General features: G+C 34.4%; 1 protein-coding gene across 1 annotated transcript in view; it reads left to right on the forward strand.

The window, feature by feature from the left end:
- LOC114325425 (rho GTPase-activating protein 7) overlaps positions 1-16,118 on the forward strand; it is a 198,042-nt gene that overhangs the window by 60,590 nt on the left and 121,334 nt on the right. Inside the window, exon 2 of the mRNA XM_050641267.1 lies at positions 13,328-13,432. Coding sequence (XP_050497224.1) covers positions 13,379-13,432 — 54 coding nt within the window. The 5' untranslated portion in view covers positions 13,328-13,378. The remainder of the gene's footprint in view (positions 1-13,327; positions 13,433-16,118) is intronic.

Consider the following 16,118-nt stretch of genomic DNA (forward strand, 5'->3'; position numbering starts at 1 on the left):
TTGGTATAAAAGTAAGAATTCTGAGATGTTACGTCTTCTCTGTCCTTTTTTATGGTGTTGAATCATGGACCTTGAACGAGAATATGTGCCGAAAATTGGAAGCATTTGAGATGTGGCTATATCAGAGAATTCTTAAAATCCCATGGACTGATCGGGTCACAAATGAGGAGGTTCGTAGAAGAATGGGGAAGAACCGAGAAGTACTAACCACCACCAAATCTCGAAAAATCTTTGGACACATTATGCGAAATGAATCCAGATATGCCCTCCTACAAGCCATCCTGCAAGGAAAAATATTTGGAAAGCGCGGTCCAGGAAGAAGAAGAACATCCTGGTTAAAGAACCTCAGAACCTGGTTCAACACAACATCTGTGCAGCTTTTCCGCGTTGCTGCAGATAAAGTGAAGATTGCCATGATGATCGCCAACATTCGTCACGAATAGGCACATCAAGAAGAAGAAGATATTGGCTTCATACCGCTTTATATATTAAGATCTTGTTTGTGAGATTTAATTGTGATTTTCTGCCAATAAGCCAGTAAAGTTGTCTACTCAATTGTTTTCGTTTTGTAAATATATGTGTTCTCCATGTTAATCTTCTGTCAAGATGTAAACATAAATATTTGACTTAATTTCTCTGAGTAATGATTTGATTATTTAATAACACTGCTGGACATATACCTCTTCTTAGTGTAAAGGTAACGTGGATTGATTAATTGATTTGGTCTCATTAACTCGAATTTTCCATTTTTTTTAACCATGCTTGGATATTATTAAGGCTAGCTTGTAAGTTTCTTGATGCAGTTACTGGATCATGATGTGAGGCGAGTATTGCAGTGTCATCTGCGAAGGTTGCTGTTATTGTAGTTCTTGAAGTTGGTAGATCTGCAGTAAAAAGCTGGTACAGCATTGGTCCTAACACGCTGCCTTGCGGTACTCCTGATTTTATTTGGTATAATTCTGAATATTCTGAATGGTATTTAACTGAAAAGAATCTGTCAGATTAGTAAGACATTAGAAGTTCATAATACGGATGAGGCAATAGGTTTTTTAGTTTATAAAGTAGACCTTTGTGCCAGACTTTTGAGGCAATAGGTTTTTTAGTTTATAAAGTAGACCTTTGTGCCAGACTTTATCTAACGCTTGGCTTATGTCAAGAAACGCTGCTGAGCAATATCGCTTATTTTCAAAGTCGTTGCTGATATGTTTTACTAATCTATGGACTTGCTCTATGGTTCCTTGTTTTTGTCTAAACCCAAACTGATGTTCTGGTATGATATTTTTGCTATCTAGTATTGGCTTGATGCTTTTCATTATTAATTTTTCCAGCACTTTGGAAAGCACAGCCAGTAAACTTATTGGCCTAAATGATGTTAATTCCTCTAGTTTTTTTCCTGGTTTTGGGATCATAATTATAACTGCCATTTTCAGTTGTTGCGGAAAATAATTTAATCTTATTATTGCATTAAAAATTTGTAATATTGCCGTTATTTCTTTCTTTGTTAATTTTTGTAGTATCCTACCCGTTATCAGATCATAACCAGGAGCTTTTTTGGGATTAATTTCTTTCATTATTACATCCTTAACTTCATTGTACTTAAATTTCGGTATGGGCAACTCCATTTGGTAAGGTTCATTTAGTACTCTATTTATTTCCTCCAATTCTTCAGGTGTTGATTCCAAGCTGTTTGGTTGAAAGACTTGTGAGAGATAACCACCAAAGGCATCTGCCTTCTCCATGTTATCTCTTGCCCATTTGCCATTGTTTTTTTATTGGTGGTATTGGTGTCTGAGGACTTTTTAGTTTCCTTGCGGCTTTCCAAAAATGAATTTAATCGTATCCGGTAGACAGTTGTATTAAACAACTAAATTAGAATGGTTCCATAAAGCACTTATTTGTGTTTACTAAGTCACAATGAGTTAATTAATTTTACGTCTAGTTTGTCATAATGAAATATTTTACTAACACTCCGTACGATACGAAAATAAGAGAATTTGGCTTGTTATTAATAGTGTTATTAAGATCATAATACATACATCGGAAAAGTCTGGGGATATTTTTATAATATAATAAAATTAATAAAAAATTTTTTATTTATTTATTTAGCGTATGCACTTTTACAGTACTACAAATACATAAAAATATAGTAATATATTATTTAAACACTAGAATAGAGTGGATGAAACTAAATATTAATGTCCAATTTACATAGCCATTCAATTGCTTCTGCCTGGGGAACATTCCACAAGGTCCTGAAGGTTTCCAGAGTAGGCACGATTTAGGCAGTCAGAAACACAATGGTTTATGGTCTGTCTAGATCTAGATGATCCGCAATCGCACTGTGGACTTTCCGCACGACCACATTTGAACAGCGAATGAGCACATTTACCATGTCCGGTACGTATGCGATTAAACCTCGCCCAGGTGGACTGGGGCAGATTTGATCCGATGAAACCCTGACTTGGGGTGTATATCCATCCATATATATATATGGTTGGCATCCATCTTGTTGACCATTGTCTATGTATGTCATAGGATTTACCAATTTTTCGGGCAGATCTGATTAGAGGATTTCTAGATCTCGGTAGCTACTGCTCTTTTGAGATGTCTGGTATGCCTTGATGAATTGGTAATTGTACGTTGGCTACAATTTTGTGGTACTCTCTCACATGCTGTACGGCGTAGATCTGGTGAAGCAAATATTGCTCAAAGTAGACAGACATCTCACTGGGGTTGATTTTATTGTTCCAGTGATTATTCTCATGGTTAGATTAAGTTGGACATCAATTTTGTTTATATGTACACTATTTAGCCATACTGGTGTAAAATATTCTGCCACTGAAAAAACAAAGCTAGAGCAGAGGACCGAAGTGTATCTGCAGAAGCGCCCCCAAGTTGTTCCAGCAAGTTTTGTTATTGTATTGTTTCTTGTTCTAAGTTTACCGACTGCGTTTTTAAGATGATGTTAAAGGTGAGTGTTCTATCAAGTGTGATGCCTAGATATTTGGGATTGTTATTATATTTGATAGCTGTATCATTTAGAGTTGCATTGAGAGTATCGCCCGCAAGTTGATTCGATAGGTGGAAGAGACAGGTTTCAGTTTTGCTTGTGTTAGGGCGTTAGCGCCAGTTCTTGAAGTGGTTACTTAGTGCAGTTAGGTCTTCGTTATAGCTCTCTTAATAAAAATAAATTTACGTGATCATTAATTTTTTTTTATTGGCAGACACATTAGTGATTCAGCCAGTCACAACATACATATTATAGCCCTAACTAACCTAAATAATCCTAACTACCCTAAGCGAATATTCGAAATAAAAATCAATAATTATGTCAAAAGGAACATTAACTGGGACACACACTTCTCGTCCAGGGACCCATCAGGACATTTTCATACAACAACACAAGACTAGGATGATCATTAAATTTAATTTCAATTGAATTTATACAGTGGCTCATCCTGTAGATTTTTGTGAGTAAAACATAACGGCAAAAGTGATAACGAATATTTGACTTTTACAGGAGAGGGAGAGGATCAAACTATAGATTTTATACGGCAGTAAATATTCGGCTAGTTTTGATTTTGTTCATGCTATAAAGTTCTTGTTTACTTAGTGCATTGAAAATACTGTTTTTTATCATGGAACGACGTCATTTAACTTCGGATGAGATAAATAGGGGTGTAGGCCTTCTTCAATTTGGCATGTGGCAATCTAATGTAGTTGAACGCATGGGAGTCTCCCAAAGTGTTACAAAGTCAATTGTGGCGGCATTTTTGTGGCACTGGAAGTCCAGCGTAACGTCATCTAGGACGTGAGCGTGCTACAAGCTACAACTGCAGGTCAAGACCGATTTTTAGTGTTAACCGCTAGAAGAAAACCAACAATTACAGCACCTGAATTAGTTAGCGACATGCAGCGGACACACCAGGTAACCAGAGGCCGTGATACTATAACAAATCGTCTCCATAAGGCCAATCTCCACAATCGAAGGCCATCGAGATGTCCACCTATCTCCAGAGTCAATCACGCTGCAAGATTAGAGTGGTGTCAAGAATATCAAAACTGGGATGCAAATGATTGGGCTAAAGTTTTGTTCTCCGACGAATCTAGATTTGCTTCCATCCTTTATTTAATGATTTTTCCATACAGCCTAACCACAAAAGGTGTATGCAGCTTCTCCTTTAATTGTTAGGGTACCAAGATGTTCAAATAATATCAATATTATACTGGGATCAAACGTCAAGAATAAAATTCGAAGGCTCCCTGTCAGAGGAAATAAGATAAGTATTCAGACGGGTGTACGATAGGGATGTATTTTCTTGCCAATACAATTTAATTTATGTTCTGAACATATTTTCCGTGAAACATAAGTATCGATGGTTAGTATGACACACGATTTACATATCAATATCAGGAAAATCAAAACGGTTTGTGTTGGTGATGGTCATTTCAAAAAAGTATACATTATTATTCCATTCTGTTAATTGTCTTCATATTATTACATCTCTATTTACTGTTTTGTTTGAGTTTGATAGCTATATAATATGATGTTATAGACTAATTCAAAATGTTCATTATATTTTACTTGTTTGTTTACATAGGTATCCGTCAATATCTTTACAATGGGATGTTTTTGGTTTGTACCTTTTTCTTGTGAAGTTAAATTTTCTGTAAAATCCATTAAATTCTATTTCTATATTCAGTTCTTCAATATCTTTCAGATGATTTTCAAAGTATGCTGATTTTTTTAGTGAATTAATTTATTAAATATCTAATTAATTAACATGTCTAACTTTACGTTGATTATGTGAGACTTGACATTTCTACATCGACTGACATAGAAATTTATGTAGTAGCTGTTACAAAAAAGAGAATGTGGATTAAATGCTACAATTTAATTAATGTTGTCAGTGTTTCTCCAATAAACAAATGTGTGTCTAATTATGCAGTCAGTGTATTTTAAGAAAAATCAAATAAATACTCGCATAACAATACTATGTGTATATAACGGTAATTTTTTCGACGCACCGGAATGATTTCTCCTATTTTTCTCTAATTAGGAATTAGTTAAACGTGTATTCGAAGTGTGAGAAGATTCTTTTAATTCAATTCACACTTTCACAGAAACACGTGTGCTTTTAATTCAATCAACGAAAAAATGTTGTGGAATTGGTACATTAGCATCGTTAAAAACGTTCATTACATCATTTTCAATCGAAATTAATGCATAACATTATTACACGACTAATTTGTGTTTATTTTGTTGGCATAATTATGAGTGACAGCTGGAGTTTACTTGATTTTAGGACATTATCAAAAGCACATTTGATACGCAATAATTTGTTTTTGCACTTTTTTTTAATTTTCAAAATTTATTGCTTGAAATCTCAATTTTTTAGATTTTTCTCCTTCCTCATTCTACTTCATAAATTTTTTGTTCCAACTATTTTTCTACGTCTTCCCTTTTTTATTGGTGTTTGCACATACCTATATTTATTTCTTGCAGTTCTTTATGCATCGTTTTTATACATTTAGCCATACCAGTTCGGTTTTATTATATTCTACACTTTATTTGTTATAAGCGAGAGTTATAAATATATAATACAAAGTGGACAACATTTATTAAAAGTTTTCTATAAACAATTACACTTCAATTCGACCCAAATTTCATTTATTTGTCGTCCTCACTTCTTAAATTACTGAATAAATAATTATTATAAACGGTTTTCTACATTTAATTGTTACTGGCATATAAAGAGGGCTATTCGGATCAGAAGATTGATTGACGATATTTCTCTAAAGCATGCTCAAAATACAACGATTGTTCATCAAAAGAAGACTCAAGAATCAAAACAAAAAAGAAAGAACCCAAACTAGACGTTTGGTTGAAAAAAGTTATATTAAAAAATAGAAAATTTTACTAAAAATTATACGTACATATATATATTACCGATAAAAAATTACCACTACAATTTAACACTAGTAAGCCCTCCTTGTATATTTATTTATCACTGCAGGAAACTCATAAACAGATTCCCTTATTTACCATACAGTTTCATTCATGAGATACAATGAATGCATACAAAGCATCGTCAAGACATTGACTTTAAAATACATAGTAGAATACACCAATAACGGTTAAATTAAGCTTTAACGTTGTAGTTGGAATTTTATATATATATATATATATATATATATATATATATATATATATATATATATATATATATATATATATATATGTATATATATATACACTTACTTAAAACTGTTTACAAAACAAAACAAATTTTCTGATAGTCTGGATAATCTTACAAATTGAATACTGATAACTCGCCAAATAGTAAATAAGTGTTAGTAAATAGTAATAATTATTGTTCTAAGTATTTTTGTTATCGTAGATTTAGGTACTGCAAGATAGAACAAAAACGATGTTTTTAGACATCGTGTGATATTGTAAAACTTTTCTATGGAGAGAGAGAGAGCAATTTTATATTTGCTAAGATTAGAGGCTATCATTATCAGCCTCTTTTAAATCCACCGTTGGCCACTGCTGTTTGTATTTAGGTTTCTTATTATTTTGCTGTTGTAACCAATTTTTGCTAATCTTTATTATATTATTCTTTCATCATATAGGTGGTCTTCCTCGTCTTTGGTCTCTATTCCAGTAGTTTGTGAGCCCATCTTCGATCTTTTGTCGATATCAGATGACCCGATCCATTTTGAAGTCGGATTACACACCCTTCCTATGACATAAAATATGTGACTATAATTATTTGAGTCTGATTAAAATCTTTTGATTTCTGTGTTCTATGTGTGGCCATTTTGTATATCTTTGTTTCGCCTTTCCCGATTCAAGTTGATCGTTATAAATTTATCTAAGCCTCTGTTTTAGCTTTTGTTATTGCTACTTTCGCTTGTTTTTTGACGATCGTATACTTTTAAAGATATGTATCCGACCTATTTTCTTGCCACTTTTTATATAATTTTCTCTTCTCTTTTTTTTTTTCTCGTACTTCGTTTGACCACCATTAAGTCTCTTATTTTCAAACTTCGTTTCTGAACTTTTTCAGAGTATTTTTCAGTAGCAGTATCTCTAATGTCACTGGCTAACTTCATTCAAATTGCATTAGGGCTTCCTTTCACATTCTAACAGCTGTGTTCTTCTATTTCTTGCCTGAATATACCTTCTTTCTCAGCTTTTAACAACCACCACTTGATTTTTTGTGGTCTTTCTACTTCAATTTCCAGCACAAGCAACTTTTGGTGTTGCCTTGATCATTCAATTTTTGCTTGTCCGCTACTGGACATAGATCTCCCTCATAATTTTACATATGTTTCGATCTTGTGCCTCTTGATCCAATTCCTATGACAACGTTTTAGATCATCAGTCCAACGTGATGGTGAACGACCTCTGCTTCGGTATGCATCATCTCTTGGTCTCCATTCCAGTATCCGCTTTGTCCATCTGTTATCTGTCATTCGAGCCATGTGAATGTGTTCCAGTTCCAGTCCTACCCAGTTTTATTTCAGTGTTGCTATTCTCTCCACTGCATTAGCCATTCCTGATCTTTGTCGTAGCTGATGGTTTGGGTTGTTGCCTTACTGTCTCACTAACTATTACCTTGCACTCTTTACATTCATGTCTATCTTCTTTTTTTGTGAGTGATTTGGTTCACTTTTGTACGTAGTAAGTTGAGTTTAAGTATCTCTTTTCTAGTTCCAAAGCCTAGTCCTCCATGTATTGCTTCATATCCTGTCTTTGATTGGCCCACACGTGCATCCCAATCACCTGATATTATGATTTTCTCCCCTGATGGAATATCACTCAGTATGTCTTCTAATTGATCATAGAAAACTTTTTTCTTCTCACCCAGCCCTGTTTTAGGAGTATACATACACACAACATTCAATGCTTATTTATCAATTACAAATTTCACTGACATTACTCTATCACTTGTTCTCACAGCTTCTACTACGTTATCAATCATTTCACTATCAGCAATTATTATACCAACTCCATTCGTAGTTTACTTTTCCATACATACCACAAATTGTATCTTTCATCTACCAAAATTCCAAGAACCTATCTTAATTTTTCTAACTTCTAATGGTATTCTCAGTGATATAGTCCTCACTTGGAAATTCGAACGGAGGCTCAGTTTGCCTCCCGCACATTTTACCTCAGGAGGTGCCATCATTTCAGTATAATTTTTATTCCAATGGAGAAGGTATTTTCATTATTATGGCCCGAAAAGATTTTCGGACATTTGATAAATGAATGTCTTTTCTATCAGCATCACATCCAGCACGATTTAGGCAACACACCAGCAATGCAATTAAAGTGCAGTATTACCCCACAAACTCTTGCATTTTTCTGTGTAGGGCAGGATCTCTACTCTAGGACTGCCCTATAAGCCAATGTATAATTGCCCGTATCCCGCCACTAGGAGGCACGTACTTTATTTGGAATACTACACCGACTACACAGTAACAAACAGTGGCGAATCTAGAAATTTGCCCCTTGGTTGGGAACACTTGCCATGGTGGGGGGGAGGGGGCGGAACTTTCAATGAAACAACCAACCAAAAATTAAAGAGATAAATGCAATACATAAAAGGCATAAATTGTTAACCTCTTTTTCTTCTTTATAAGCAATTCTGCTTGTTCATTGGCGGATTGATACTTCCATGGAATGTTAGCACTCCATCTTTTACGCGGTTGGCCGATACTTCTTCTACCGATTGGTGATCTATCTCTTGCTTTTATCTGTTTAAAAAAGTTTATCTTTTTTATGTCTTTTGGTTGGCGTTTCATTGGAATTTCTCCCTAAGGCAAATTTTCCCTCCCAAGGCAAATGTCTAGATCCGCCACCCGCCACTGATTATTTGTTAGTTTTTCCGAGTTCTGCGAATGTAAAAGCACCCCTCTTCCACTACTGTAAGGATCCAAACGGAAACCCACAGATCCTGTCGAGATCCGCCTCTGCTTCAACTTATCTTAGCCAAATAGTGTTATCGGCACGTTATGGCTCTGGTTTGTTTACGTTTACCTATAAATAAGTCATCATTAAAGCGTTGGGTCTACCTACATGTAGTGTTAAGTGGGAATTCTACCTGCGAATTTTGGTTGAATTAGTTATTAACAGTCCAGCAAATGTAATTTTGCCAAAAATGTAAGTACAATCCTTGTACCAAAGATTTTATTTATGCGTTAAAGAGAAAAATGTGGGTTTATGTTAAACATGTGATATCTTACATTCAATTGTTTAATCAGGAAGAATTGATTTATCTTTAAAAACATCTCCTACTACAGCATATCAGTTTGTTTACTCCAAAAATACGGAAATGTTTGACTTCGTTATTCTTCCTGAATTGAAGTAGGTAAACTACGCTTTTTTCGGAATCAAAATATTAGGTTACATAATGTATTTAGAAAAAAATAGTTTGACGTAGGGCTTCTTCTTCTTTAACTGCCGTCTCCCAATCGGAGGTTGTATATCATCATCACTATCTTTATCTACCACTGCTCTAAAGAGTTCTTTAGAACTGCATTTAAATCTTTCCCCTAAATTCCTTAACCATGGCACTCTCCTTCTTCCTATACTCCTTCCGCCTCTTATCTTTTCCTGAATTATCAGATATTGTAACTTTCTTATTTTTATTGTATTTATTATTTCGTATTCTGTGCCCATTTCTCATAATACTTCCGTGTTCGTTTTCTTCAGTGTCCATGCTATTCTAAGCATCCTTCTGTAACACCACATTTCAAATGAGTGTAGCTTATTTATGTGTTCTTGCTTCAATGTCCTGCTTTCAAGTCCATATTGCAGTATCGAAAACACGTAGCATCTCAAAGCTGTTACTCTCAGTTCGAATCTAAGGTATTTGTTGCAGAGAACTGTTTTCATTTTTACAAGCGCATTTCTTGCTATTTATATCCTGGCCCTTATTTCTTTGTTTGATCATTATTGTCTGAAATCCAGGTTCCTAGGTATTTGTATTTATCAACCCTTTCTATCGGTACGTTTCCCAAATGTATTCTTGCTTGTATATGTATTTGTTTTTTTAGTTTGTATCATGCATTTGGTCTTTTTATATTCACTTTTAATCCATATTCTTCACATAAACTGTTTGTCTTGTTTATGTAGGAGTAATTGGAGTTGTCCAGCAGAGCTTGCCATAATCACGGTGTCATCCGCATATTTTATGTTGTTAATAGATCTTCCGTTTAATTATTATTCCTTCACTTTGAGATAGTAATTCTTCCTCAAAAATGGCTTTATTATATACATTCTTCTTCTTAACGTGCCCTATCAAGTCCCCTTGACGTTGGCGATTAACATGGCGAAACTGTCTCTGTCTCGAGCTATTCTAGATAGGTGTTCTGCTTTCTTTATTCCTGTCCACTCCCGGATATTCTTCAGCCAAGAGGCCTGCTTTCTACCAATTCCTCTGCGTCCTTCGATTTTACCCATCATAATAAGTTGAAGAATATTATACCGGTCTCCCCTTACTACGTGTCCAAAATAGGCCATCTTTCTATATTTGATGTTATCAAGAGCTCGCGGGTAGCATTTGCTCTCTTAAGGACTGCCACATTTGTCAGCATAGCCGTCCATGGCACTTTCAGAATACGTCTGTGCAGCCACATTTCAATCCAAACGGTTAATGGTGGATATTTTTAATGTCCATGCTTCGACACCATACAAGAGGACTGACCAAATGTAGCATTTAATCATGCGCTTTCGAAGTTGAAGTTGCAAGGTATCATTAGAGAAGAATGACCTCATTTTTAAAAATGTCGTTTTAAGAATGACCTCATTTATATACATTAAATATAGTAATTGAATCATAATACATCTCCCCGCCTAACACCTTTCCTGATTTCATTTTCTGGACTTGGTTCCTTATCTATTAGATACAATTTGTGCTCTTTGATTACAGTAAATGTTTGTTATTACGCGTAAGTCCCTATTGTCTATGTTTTTTGTCTTTAGAATTTGGACTAATTTTTCATGTCTTACGTTGTCAAATGCTTTTTCAAAATCAACATAACAAACATGCACATCCACATTCATATATCTATGCATCTTGGAGCTACCACATTAAAAGCAAATAACGCCTCTCTGGTTCCTAGTCCGTTTCTGAACCCAAACTGACTATCATCTATTCCTTCTTCCAGTTTTTTTTTATTTATACGACCTTGAATTATTTATAATTTGAGGACATAACCTATTAAATTAATGATATCGTTCTGTATTCACTACAATCTTCAAGCGTTTGTATCTTTAGGGATAGCACTAAAGGTGGAGAGTAACCATTGTTTCCGTGTGTTTCTTGTTTTGTACACTGTGTTAAACAAGTCTACTATAATGTCTAAGGTTTCACCATTTATGCATTTTAAGCTTTCTACTGGGATTTGGTCTGGATCTACAGCTTTACCATTTTTTGCTGACGTAGGGCAAACAGAAGAAAAATAAACTTTCACAACAAACAAATATCTGACTGGTCTTCTTCAGTTCTTAGTTCGTGTAGTACTTAATATTTTATATAGTTATATCGTCACATCGCTATCAAGTCATCACTGATATACATCAATTTCATGCATAGTACACTAACTTTCTTAATACCTACTCTTCTGCTCTACTTTAACTTCCAGTGTTTGATGCAGTTGTTTTCTTCTATTTATCATGCTTTTCTTTCCTATGCTTTGATTCACAGACCAAAAAAAAATTTTGTTGAAAACTTTTTTGAATTTATTAGCTGATTTTTATGTAAGAAACGAAATCTGGTCATAATTTTTTTATATCACCCCTAATTTTTGAGTGACCTGCTTTTCGTTAAAAATACATAGTTCAAAATCCTTATACGGTATATGGTAAAATTAATGAAACGCTATGTTAAATCACAATCATGGTTTTTTTTACAGTAGGTTTCTTGAAATAATGACATAGTGTATTAATGTAGGTTTCACTAGTCAGTTGGAATTGGTTTATACTTTCTTTCTTTTTTTCTTTGAAGCTTCTTGTCTTGTGAAGCTTTTTGTGCGATGAGTCGCTTGTAGAGCTTCTCGGTAAAGTGACCAACAGTAGTCCCACAACATGTTGGTGTTTCGGCGACCCTGGTAGCGTTTTTCCATCAATTTAATATCCTGGTGAAAACGCTCACCCTGCTCCTCATTAATTTTCCCAAATTTTCGGAGAAGTAATCGAGATGATTACTTCTGAGAAGTGATCGAGTCCAAAAAATGAACTTTCAGGCTCATCAAAGATCCTAGTTTTTTAAACTTTTTTAACATCTTAGTTACGATAGTACCATATATTCTGGATCTTGTACATTTCCTAAGAATTTTGTAACAACTTGCTTGAATGATACCCATGTTTCTTTCTCATTGAAGGTCATTGTGGATTCAAAGTTAACGTCGAACATTATTTTTCGAATATCGGGTCCTATAAAGACGCCTTCTTTATTAAGTTTAGCTCTGTCTGGGAATTTTTGGCAGAGATATTTGAAACAAGGTCCATCTTTAGGCAATGCCTTTACAAACTGTTTAATAAGGTCTGACTTTATATGTAGAGGTAGTAAGATAATGTCTTTAGGATCTACCAGGTTTTTGCGGAGAAGTTTTATCTCTCCGATTTTAAAAACTCCGTCAGGTCAGTTCTTTCTGCATCAATATCAATCTCTAGCTCTACTGTCCCATTTACACAAGAAACATGGCAAAACCACCTTTCTGACCAAGAAGCATGCATGTTACTTTTAAATCGCGACATATCGTCCAACCATGAGGAGAATAACCAAATTTTTTCAGCACTCACTATCTCTAGGTTTTCATAGCTCTTTTTCATATGTAGAGATCTTCTGCCTACTCGTGGTCTCCACAGTATCTCCAAATAACGACCCTTCCATTCTTATTGGCCCACTCTGAGTTTGATTGCTGTGGTCTGGGCTAAGGAAAGTGTTTCGGCACTGTACGTCATGACTAAAAGCACACATCTTCAGGTATATATTGGTACAAGGTAAAGGGGATTCTGTGGAATTGGATATCACCTTATCGTGTATGAAGATTGTTAATCTATACGGAAACACACTATTTCTTTACACTGTACACCTAGAGATCTCCAAGTTGTCTGTTGGAACTTATGGCTAATATTATTTCTCCTGTTCAACTTGGCAGACACCTTTTCGAAGTGTTGCTTATAAGAACGGGTTCCCTTTATATTCAACCCATTATAAACATAGATCTGATGCATTGCAATCGGTACTTTTGTTTTATTGTATATTTGTTACTATTTTCTCTAAATTCCTGCGTCTTTTGGTTACAGATTTACTTGATAATATGGATTCCAAAGCCTCTCAATTAGTAACTTCAAAAAATGAGCTGTGCTGAACATTATCAAGACGTTTTAAAATATTTAGAAGAATCTCAGGTAAGTGATCTACGTTTTTTTACATATTTATGTATAGTAACATAGCCCAAATAATATTCTAATTACAAAATTATTAATATACAGGGTGGGCAAAGGAAAACAATCCACCTCGATATTTGGCAGTAGTTATTAGATTTTAAGAAAATTCCGAAACAGGTCGATTTTTATTTTTAAATTACAATTTTTTTATATATATTTCATACTAGTGATAGTAATAGGGGTCGTGTGGTAGCTCATTTGAGAGGATGTTCAATTCTCTATTCAGTAATATAAATATTAATATCATTATTTATACAGGGTGGCCAAAACAATAATTATTGAATTAAATTAATTGACGCTAAAAGAAGAATGTATGTAATTTATTTAACTCAAAAAACATTTTATTGCTGTCAGAAAATAGAAAAAAGATGTTTTTTGGCAAATAAACATTGCTTTTCGCTTAAATTAAATGTTCAAACTGCAAAGAGGTAGGTGGGAGGCTGTTTGTGATTTAATTTAAGCGAAAATAAATGTTTATTTGGGAAATAAACTTTTTTTTCTATTTTCTTATATTTTGAGTTAAATAAATTACATACATTCTTTTTTTTGCGTCAATTAATTTAATTCAAAAATTATTTTTTGATCACCCTGCATAAATAATCACATTAATGTTTATATTACTGAATAGATAATTAGAGCCTTTCAAATGAGCTACCACACGACCCCTATTCCCATTTAAAAAAATCATCGATTACGTCATCACGCTCAGATGGATGACGTCACTAGTATGAAATATATATAAAAAAATTGAAATTTAAAAATAAAAATCGACCTGTTTCGGCATTTCCTTAAAATCGAATAAGTACTACCAAATATCGAGGTGGACTCTTTTCTTTGGCTCACCCTGTATAAAAACTAATAATACCAGCGATTTCTGCTATGTACAAGACAAACAGATCAACAGTATCTAAACAACGCCTAAATTCGTTAAAAAATGTATTACATCTGACAACGAAGTTTCATCAAAGACTCTGAAGTCATAAAACATGTGAGACAATAAGAGCTCGAAACTGTAAACAGTCCCTTAAGTAACTTCTTCTGACTGGCTTTACAACTCGGGATGAGTCTTCGCCTCTTCGCCCGCATCCACTATAGCCATCCATCTTCTACGATCTCGCGCTTCTATTTCCCATTGGCGTACGATAATCCATAAATCGGTTTCAACATCATCCTTCCATCTTTTTCTGGGACAATCTACTGATCTTCTACTCTCTGGTCTCTCAAAAAACACTGTTTTTAATACTGTGCCTTCCTCTGATCTTACCACTTGACCTGCCAATCTTATCCAGTTAGCCTTTATATGTCTGACGATGTATTATGTAAGTACCACACAGAGTCACCAATTCAGCATTGCGGCGCCTTGTCCACTCTCCTTCAATTCATCTCTTTGAGGACCAAATCTCCATGCTTCTATCCCGTAAAGCAGAGAAAATATATCACCTTGCCACCCCAACTCTCAAGTCTAATTTCAGTTCTCTTGCACAAAGTACCTTTCTCATTTTATTGAAGTTTGTTCGTGCTTTCTCTATTCGAACTTTGATTTCTTTGGAGTAATTGTTTGTGTGATTAACTATTGTGCCAAGATAGTTGTAGTTTTCAATTTCTTCTAAAGTTTTACCGTTAATTGTCAGGCTTTCATCATTATTTTGGGTTCTTGATATCCTCATAAATTTAGTTTTTTGATGTTTATTGTTTCTTTTATATTTTTATATATTGTATTTATTATTCTCCATTTTCAACTATCTTGTTCATTAGCTTTTGAGGTCTTGGAGGTTGTCCGCTATTATGATAGTATCGTCCGCATATCTAATGTTGTTAATTGTTGTTCCATTGACCTTTATTTCTTTATTTCTCCTTCAAGAGCTCTTTTCATAATTTTTTGAGTATGTGGTCGGGGCATTCCCTAGCATTTTTCTTTTCTAGGAGACAAATAAATGTTGAGGTCAACAATTCATTGGGTATGTCACCCGAAAGATAAATTTCATTAAAGAGCTTTAAGAGGACATCCATGTACTCATTTTCTGTTATTTTAAGGATATCAATAGGCAGTTGATTTGGCCCCGGGCTTTTTCGATTCTGGTGTTCTTAAGTGCATACAATATTTTTTCTTCCTTTATAATTTCTACACTTGTTTCTATGTCATCGAAAGATAGTCGAAGAGCTCTTCCATATATTATTTTCATCGTTTTAGCTTTTCGTCAGTCGTTGTCATAATATTTCCATTTTTATCTAAAAAAGTTATGCTGTGGTGTCTTTTTTGCAGCCCTGCCATTTCTTTAACCTTTTTATGCAGGTTGAATAGGTCGTATTTGTTCTGAAGATCTTCTGTTTCTTTTACATTTTTCCATTTTTCCAGTCTTAATTTAGATGGTCTTTTTAGCAGCTTAGATCTTAATAATGGGAGTATAATACTCTATTCCTTGCAGCTATCCTTGCTGAAACCTCTATTTCTATTTGGTTGTCATCTGTGATTACCGCCTCCAGATTTAAATCCTTTTACTACTTCGAAGTTGTGGTCATTAATAGTTATGTTCTGCTTAACTCTTGGTATTGGATTTTTGGTTACAGCCCCAGAGCCTTGATGGTCTGGGTCTTAAGTAACTGGCTAAGGACTATAAAGTAACCTTTTAGATGCCAGGATATGAAA

This window comes from Diabrotica virgifera, chromosome 10 (assembly GCF_917563875.1).
Source record: "Diabrotica virgifera virgifera chromosome 10, PGI_DIABVI_V3a".
Classification (NCBI taxonomy): domain Eukaryota; kingdom Metazoa; phylum Arthropoda; class Insecta; order Coleoptera; family Chrysomelidae; genus Diabrotica; species Diabrotica virgifera.